Below are 8,380 nucleotides of genomic sequence, written 5' to 3'. Positions count from 1 at the left end.
CTGTGCACTTTCTCTACTCTCTCCTCTTCCTCATTTCCTGACATCTTCTGTACTCGCTCAAATCCCACTCATCCTCCCCTTCAAACGTCTCACCCCCTCTCCCCTCAATGCATCTCTTACTCTTTTCTTTCATCTGTCCTCTCTATTAGTCTCTCTCTTTCCTCCTCCTCTTACTCTTCTCTATTCCAGCAGTAGAGAATCACTGAACAGCAGCAGCGGCGGCAGCAGCAGTGTCACTCAGCACAGCAACGACTCGCATGAAAGTGAGGACCTCTGTTTTTCTTTCTCTCGCCTCATTGTTTTTTTTTTCCTTTTATTTTTTGCATCACCTCCTCCTCTTTTTTTTCACTCCTCATTTGTATCTGCCCATCCCATTCAGTCATTTCTTCTCTACTTTTCAATCCTCTTTTCTGCCACATTGATCTTTTTCGGAGTGCAGCAGTATGAGGGTACCATGCATTCCAAATAGGGTTTCTGTCCTTGCTCCAGTAAGTGCATGTAAGCCGTATGCTTTTTATATTTCTTTTCTTTTTTTGCATCTCATTGGAAATAAGCGGGACAATCTTGCAGCTTTGATAGAGTATGCCAACATCTGGACTCAGACACTGTATCAGGTATGACTTTTATTTTTTTTTAATCATGTAAATCTTTCTTTCAGTAACAGACTGGATTGAGACATGAACGATGAGAGGTTTATGGATACAATACTGTCAAACAGTAGTGCTGTGAGGATTTTAGATGTCTTAACAATACACAACTACATATGTCAATGACATGGGTGAGTGTTCCAATGAAAGCTCATCATTCATGTTAAATAATTCTTTCACATTTGATTTGGCCCTAATTTTGGATTTAGATAGAGATCATTTGTTCGTTTGTTATTGGTGAGGATATAATTGGATAGTTTTCCTCTGGACCTAAAGAGAGACCTTTTTTGGCAGATTCTCTCACTGGCTTCACTCTCTTTGTTTCTTATTCCTGTTGTCATTTTTGTTTCTTTTGTTATTTTCTCACTGGCTGGCGGAAAGACAAGACTCTATCAACAGTGAATACACTGGAAGTAAAAATAAAAGGGGATCATGATGTCTGTCATATAGCCAGGATGGACTTGGATGTACTCACTCCTGTACTGGCCACCATGCCGGCCTCTGTACCACCAAACATTTCTTTGGAGAATGTCAGCCAAGCGTCCCCTTCATCGTCGAGATCTCCTCCTCTACCTCCTCACTCACAAGTGGCGTCGGTGTTCATTGTGCTGGTGGTCACAGTCATCATCCTCGGGACTCTAGTTGGTAATGTGCTTGTTGTGGTGGCAGTTTTCACCAGCCGAGCCCTGAAGGCACCTCAAAATCTCTTCCTAGTATCTCTGGCATCAGCAGACATACTGGTGGCGACGCTGGTCATCCCCTTTTCATTAGCCAATGAGGTGAGAAAACTGTTTTGGTTTTTTTTCATCACCCAAGTATGGCTGATATTTAGATCTAACACGGATGTCTCATTTGGCAAATAGTTTTTACAATTGACATTGTATTGTCAAGAAAATAATACAAAGAGTTTACAGCTATGCTAGATGCTCTATAGGTCTGTAGTGATGACTGTAAAGAGAAAACTATACTACTACATTGTACTGTTAAACAAAGATTTCCAAAAATTAAAATTTGATACCAGCTGAGGATGGTATCTTCCAAACTTCATAAATACTGTAATTTCAAAATTTCATGTCAATCCAAATCTAAAACTGTGTAAGTAGTAAAGAACAGTAAAAACTGTACAAGTCAGCCTTGAGTGCTGCTACAGGAGAAATCAGGGTCTGCATGCTTCACCTCTCACAAATGTTTGTATAAAGTTTAATGGTAAACTTTGAAATGGTTCTTGCAATATTTCAGTCTGGACCAAAGTGTTAAATCCATGGACTTAAAATCGATTCAGAGTTGTTTAATAAAAAATGAACTAAATACTATCCAAAAAAGTCCTCCAACCTGAACACCCATATACCGTAATTTGTTTCTATCAAACTTCTTGTATGTGGTGACTTGTACATTGGACCTTCATTTACATGGAAAACAATCGTAAACACACAGTTACGATGATGGAACCATCATAATTTGGTTACACTGAAACCAGCCTGTTCTTACTCCAAGGACTTCAGATGCTGAAGCTTTGTCGCCTCTGTACCTCTAAGCTTCGTTATAATATCCACAGGGATAAACCAGACACCTAGAGCAATGACGTAGTATATTAGGGAAAAAGAAAAGGAAGGGGTGGCCGAATGGGTCAATAACATGCAGGACTTTCCCAATGAACACAGAGGTTTGTTCAGTGTGTGTTGTAACAAGAAAGTTCTAGGGAAGTACCTATTTTATCTTTCAATTGAACCTAACACTACATCTAATGTACTTAACCCTAATCCAGTTGTCTTTGTGCATGAAGTCAAACAAACTGTGATAGTTCCATCCTGTACCCAGTTGTTTATTATTGCTGTCATGACAACAGGCAACAGGCAGCTGCCATCATATGTATGGTGCCAAATAGTTATGTACCGGGTATGAGACGCCAAAAGTGTCACAATTTGATGCAGTGGGATGTTCATAGATCGCATCCTGTGAGGACATTACTGTGAAATATGTTTTAAAAAAATAAACATCTCAACTTGTTTAGCACTTAACAGATGCTGCACAAACTGAAACGATTTAATGACATGTTTTCCTTCCTAATGTATGTGAGTTGGTGTTTTCCCACTGATGTTCTCTTTAGCACCTTGTAATAACAGTCTGGTAGCTTGTCCCTACTTTCCATCAGCTGATAATGCTTGAAATCTACATGCAGCTTGTTCTGTGTGGTATCCAGACTGCAAATCTCAACCACTATCCAATATTTCCGTGAAATGGGGAACAGACAGTGATGGTCCCCAGTGGATAATCCTGATGACATTGGTGACCCCCTGACCTCTAGTATCAGCAGCAGATTTATGTGGTTTTAAGTGAAATGTTTCAATTACATGGATTGCTGTGAAGTTTGACCTTCCCCTGAGAATGAAACCTGGTGACTGTGCTGATCCCCTGAGTGTTCACAGGTCAAAATTTAAATCGGATATTTTGTTTTATGTCTCACTGCCTGCACACTAATTACAGTCGTCAGCCTCAGCAGTAATTTCTGTTTAGAAATAATTAGCTAATGTTAGCAGACTATCGGCTTAATATCAGCACAACACATTAGCATTCTGATGTTCTAAATATTCAGTAATATGTCTGGAGACGTCTGTTCTTGGTTCATACAGAATAAGCCAATGTGGCTTATTACCTGAGATTAGACCTAGACTGATAAATTATTCAAAACTAGGGTTAGACTTTACTTACTGTATATTGGTATCAGTGTAGATGTAAAATAACAAAAAATGCAAACTCAGGTCTATAAATAAGGGGTGTTGTTGACTTTTTCAGGTTATAATTACAATGATATTAAACTGAGAATTACATTTCTTAGTGAGAAAAGATTACTTAATCTCCAAAGTTTTTCATTAATGATTTTTTAACTAATCAATTCACTGTTTGAGTGTCACTTTAAGGATAGATTAAACGTAGCTATGTCTGTTTTTTTTTTTACCTGAGGAGCAAAACCATAAACTAAATATATGAAAATGCTGTTGTCAAAATTAAGGAACTGATTCCATCTTTTATTTTAGAGCCATGTACATAGCAGGGCAGTCATCCTAACTTTACTGCAGTACAGGTCAATTATGTTTTTGATAATACTGCAGCCTCACTCCGAACAATACTAAATACTATTCCCACTCTGAAAAAGAAGGTAGTGAATCAGAGGAAGCTAGCTCCATGGTACAGAAAAGTCAAAAATCCATAGCTTAAAGCAGAGATCATGTAAGCTGGAAAAAAGGGGCACTCCACTAATTTATATGAATGACAGTTTAATAATATATAAGAAAGCTCTCCGTAAAACTAGAATTACGTATTATTCATCATTAATAAAGGCAAATAAGAACAACACCAGGTTTCTTTTTTAGCAGCCAGACTGAAAAAGAGTCATAGCTCTGTCTAGCCTAGTATCCCCTCTCAATAGTAATGACTATATACATTTCTTTACTACTACTACTACTACTAAACTAGAAGAGAAAACATTCATCAGATTCTCACTGCAACTGGCATGGATGGTCATGCATGTATAACAGCTCTAGACTCATTTGTATGACCTCACTCGTACTTCTTGGCAGACTTCTTCCTCCTCGTAGATCATGCTGAGTAAATTGTAATAATTGATTAATCGACACCACCAGCATGTCTCTTAGAGCCCATCCTAACTAGACTGCTAAAAGATGTTTTACCTTTGATCAGCACGTTCATATTAGATCAGATCAATATATCTTCACTAACAGGCTACGTGCCACAGGCTTTTAAGGTTGCTGTAGTCAAACCTCTACTCAAAAAGCCTACTCTGGACTCAGGGGTTTTAGCCAATTATAGACCTTTCACATGTAAAGCACTTAATAATCAAGCTCCATCATGTCTTAAAGACCTCATATTGTCATATTTTTATTAAGCAAAACATTTTGTTCTTAGTGTGCAGGTTTACTTGTGGTTCCTAGAGTTTCCAAATGTAGAATGGAAGGCAGAACCTTTAGCTATAAAGCTCCTCTCCTGTGGAACCAGCTCCCAGTTTGGGTTAGGGAGGCAGACACCCTCTCTACATTTTAGACTAAGCTTAAAACTTTCCTTTTTTGTAAAGCTTATAGTTAGAGATGGCTCAGGTGACTCTAGACCATCTTTTGGCTATGCTGCTATAGGTTAGTACCATTGCATGTCATTAACTTTGTCTCTTCTCTCTCGCATAGTTGTGCTTCCTCCTCTCTGTCTCCTGCTCTCTCTGTACTTTTCTGCAGGTACCTTGGAGCCATATATCTCCAGAGTCCAGCTACTGGTTCTACTGACCTGCCCAATGTTTTTTGCTGCTTGCTGTTGTTGTTTTTTGTTGCCTGCTGTTTTTCTCTCTCCTCTTTCCACTCACCCCAACCGGTCGAGGCAGATAGCTGCCCACTTCTGTAGGAGGTTTCTTCCTCTAAAGGGATTTTTCCTCTCCACTGTCGCCTAGTGCTTGCTCAAGTGGGGTTGTTGGGTTTCTGTAAGGTCTTAAACCTTAAACACTGTAAAGTGCATTGAGATGACTTCTGTTGTGATTTGGCGCTATACAAATAAAATTGAATTCAATTGAATTAAATAATAACATAATGTTCCCCAGAAAAGTTAATGCAGCATAATTCAGCTGATTTGTTACCAAGCAACTGCACTGCAGATGTGGAAAGCTAATATTTACTTATTTATAAGAAAGTATTGGAAATGAAGAGGTAAATCTTTAAAATTTCTCTTTAAACAAACAAAGCACAAGCTGTGGAAGAATTTGATGGATATTCTGCAGCAGCTTGCTACTATGAAAAGGTTGTTGGCTTAAATTATTTTTAAGAGGGCTGATATGTAGCCACAGGGGCAAGCTTGCAGTGGGATTTTCCAACAAACTATATACAGTTGCAGCCAACATGCCAGGAATGATACATAGACTGAATTTTTCATTTTGAGGTGAAACAGTCCTTTACAGTTCGTGCCTAACTCAAGGCCTCTATCTCTACTGAAGTGGACTGGAGTGTAAAATATGAAAAAAACACAAATGCATCTGTTCTTCTGCAGGTCATTACTACTACTTATAACTGTATGAGTCATTACACATATCTCAATTGTTTTTCTCTCTTTCCAGGTCATGGGTTACTGGTACTTTGGTTCCACTTGGTGCTCCTTTTACCTGGCTTTGGATGTCTTGTTTTGCACTTCCTCCATTGTCCACCTGTGTGCCATAAGCCTCGACCGCTACTGGTCCGTCACTAAAGCTGTCAGCTACAACCGCAAACGGACACCCAAAAGGATTAAAGCAATGATCAGCATTGTGTGGCTTATATCTATCGTCATCTCGTCCCCGCCACTCCTCATGACACAGAAAGAGGAGAATATGGAGATGGAGGACGAGAACGACACACAGAGGCAGGAGTGTCTTCTCAATAACCAGACATGGTATATCCTCTCCTCCTGCTTGGTGTCCTTCTTCGCCCCGGGAGTCATCATGATACTTGTTTATTGTAAGATCTACCGCGTTGCCAAGCAGAGAGCGTCCACCGTATTTGTGGCAAAGAATGTGATGGAGCGGCAGCCGTCACAGTCTGAGACCTGTTTTGTGGGCACTGCCAGGCCATGCCAAAGAAAGGGCATCAACTGCAGCAAATCCCAGTATGACCTGAGCAGCCCACGGCCTGCGAACCGACACAGCCCTTCTAATATTGACAGTAACAGCAGCAGCCACAGGAGAGGAGAGCTGGATGATATTGCCTTAGAGGAGAGGAGCTGCGAAGCTGATGTAAAAACATCCTCCTCATTTTCCTCTCTCCACTTCTCTAGGAGAGCCTGCATGAGAGTCAAAACAGAGGAGGGGAAGGATGCTGCGGGACCAACAAGCAGGTTGAAGCCTCCTCTTCCTCCCCCTTCCTGTGCTTCCATATCATGGGCATCATCTGACCAGTGCTCCCAACATTTCCTCCTCCCTTCCCCAGTGCCTCTCCGCAGCAGGCAAATGTCTCTGTCCAAAAACAAAGTGGCTCAAATGAGGGAGAAGCGCTTCACTTTTGTTCTGGCAGTAGTGATGGGGGTTTTTGTCCTCTGCTGGTTCCCATTTTTCTTCACTTATAGTCTCCACGCTGTCTGTAGAGAGAACTGTACTATCCCTGACACCCTCTTCAACCTGTTTTTCTGGATCGGATACTGCAACAGCTGCCTGAACCCTATCATATACACTATTTTTAACCGAGACTTCAGGAGGGCCTTCAAGAAGATTTTGTTCCAGACTCAAAAACGAACATAAGATGTGATTGTATGTGTGTTTGTGTGAGGGCCACATAAACACGTACACACACAGGAACTGACTCAAACACAAATGTGTGCACACAGTTTTAATCCTGTTTTCCACTGTGCTGTCATACCGACATTAAAGGGCTTGTCATACAGCTGGAGTATTAATTTATTATTCAACTACTGACTAATTTATTAAATAATCATGTTTATTCTAGTACAAACAAGCCAAGAAGAGGATTATGACATGCTCATGCTTTGAGGGCAGGTGTTTCAAACTCTGCTTCCTTGACGCAATAATAGTTCAACATTACAACTTGGATTGTGAATGTTAATTAGAAAGAAATAGCTGCAGGGTAGTGAACTATGTCCCCGTGGAGCTCCAAGATGTGTGTGCACTTTAACAAGCTGGCTGAATGGCCCTGTAATCAAAATATTGCAGAAAAATGTGTGACAGAAAGATTTATATATAACTGAGAAAAAACAGTTGTGCTTTTTAAAGTATATATTGGGTACTAAATGGATTTCTTTGCCTCAGAGTAATTAAACACGAGCAGCACCTAAAGTTTAAGCTTTAACTTCAGGTAAAGAAATAATAAGACTAAATGAAAGTTAACAGTTTTTCACACAGCAGCAATGTTCTGGTGACTCTGCACACCTCGGGGGCAAACACATTAAAAATTCATGTGCAGTTGGCAGATGGGCTTAGCTGCTGTAAACGAAAAGACAGGGGACAAAAGAGAAAGAAAGGGAGAGGAAAGAAAAGAGAGCGCCTCTGAATAAATATGATCAACCTCAGGCTTGTACAACCATGGATAATTATCCTCTAAAGCTCAGAATGAAATAACTGGGCGGTCCACTGTGGGCTGGATGACTCAAAGCTACCGTCTCTGGGAAACAGTAAAAACTTGATTGGGCCAAATGTTGAACCCTGACCTGGAAATAATGAGCACAAAGTAGAATTAGTTTAGATTGATTTAGTCAATCACTTTACACAGACTGTGGAATTGTTTCAGCTCTCCATTTGCTTTTAATTTGGGAAGCGATAAAGACGACAACGGCCATGACGCTTTTATCCTTTGAAACACAAAGCCCATATAGGGGCAGAGGGAGCGATAAGTCCAAGGCTGTAAGCAACGCTACAACATTCTGGTTGCTATGCAACACCAAGTTCGACAACAATTTTTAAAATTAACCCACTACTACCCCCGCACACTGGGCAACATTATTTTCTTATTTTTGTATTTACTAATCTAACTAATTCTAACTAATCTGAGAGAAATGCACAAATATAAGATATTGGTAAAATGAGGCTGCCTATTGAACATAAAGATCAAAGATAAATCAATAATCTTCAAGTGTGCTCATCATCTTTCATCCAGCCATCATCTCATCTGTTTTCTAAGCTACATATTTGCCGTATTATCATTTTGATTTGCTCTATGGTCCGTTAGCCTACTCTTGAATGAACTGCACGCTACATT

The 8,380-nt window shown here is 40.0% G+C and overlaps 1 protein-coding gene across 1 annotated transcript; it reads left to right on the top strand.

Moving 5' to 3' along the window:
* The first annotated feature begins 1,078 nt into the window (after window positions 1-1,078).
* LOC113174780 (alpha-2Db adrenergic receptor-like) lies at window positions 1,079-7,034 on the top strand. The gene is made up of 2 exons (XM_026378910.1): window positions 1,079-1,426; window positions 5,758-7,034. Exons 1-2 carry the CDS (start codon window positions 1,103-1,105, stop codon window positions 6,907-6,909), a joined length of 1,476 nt encoding a protein of 491 aa, XP_026234695.1. The 5' UTR covers window positions 1,079-1,102; the 3' UTR covers window positions 6,910-7,034.
* The last annotated feature ends 1,346 nt before the right edge of the window (window positions 7,035-8,380 follow it).

Source organism: Anabas testudineus, chromosome 3 (genome assembly GCF_900324465.2).
Source record: "Anabas testudineus chromosome 3, fAnaTes1.2, whole genome shotgun sequence".
Classification (NCBI taxonomy): domain Eukaryota; kingdom Metazoa; phylum Chordata; class Actinopteri; order Anabantiformes; family Anabantidae; genus Anabas; species Anabas testudineus.
Note: the sequence above shows the minus strand (reverse complement) of the source record. Positions and strands in the feature narration are given on the sequence as shown.

Excerpts from the sequence above, each read along its gene's own strand:
- LOC113174780 (XM_026378910.1), top strand. The coding sequence starts at position 1,103 with ATGGACTTGGATGTACTCACTCCTGTACTGGCCACCATGCCGGCCTCT. Across the intron at positions 1,427-5,757 it reads CCTTTTCATTAGCCAATGAG|GTCATGGGTTACTGGTACTT; the intron begins GTGAGAAAACTG and ends CTCTCTTTCCAG.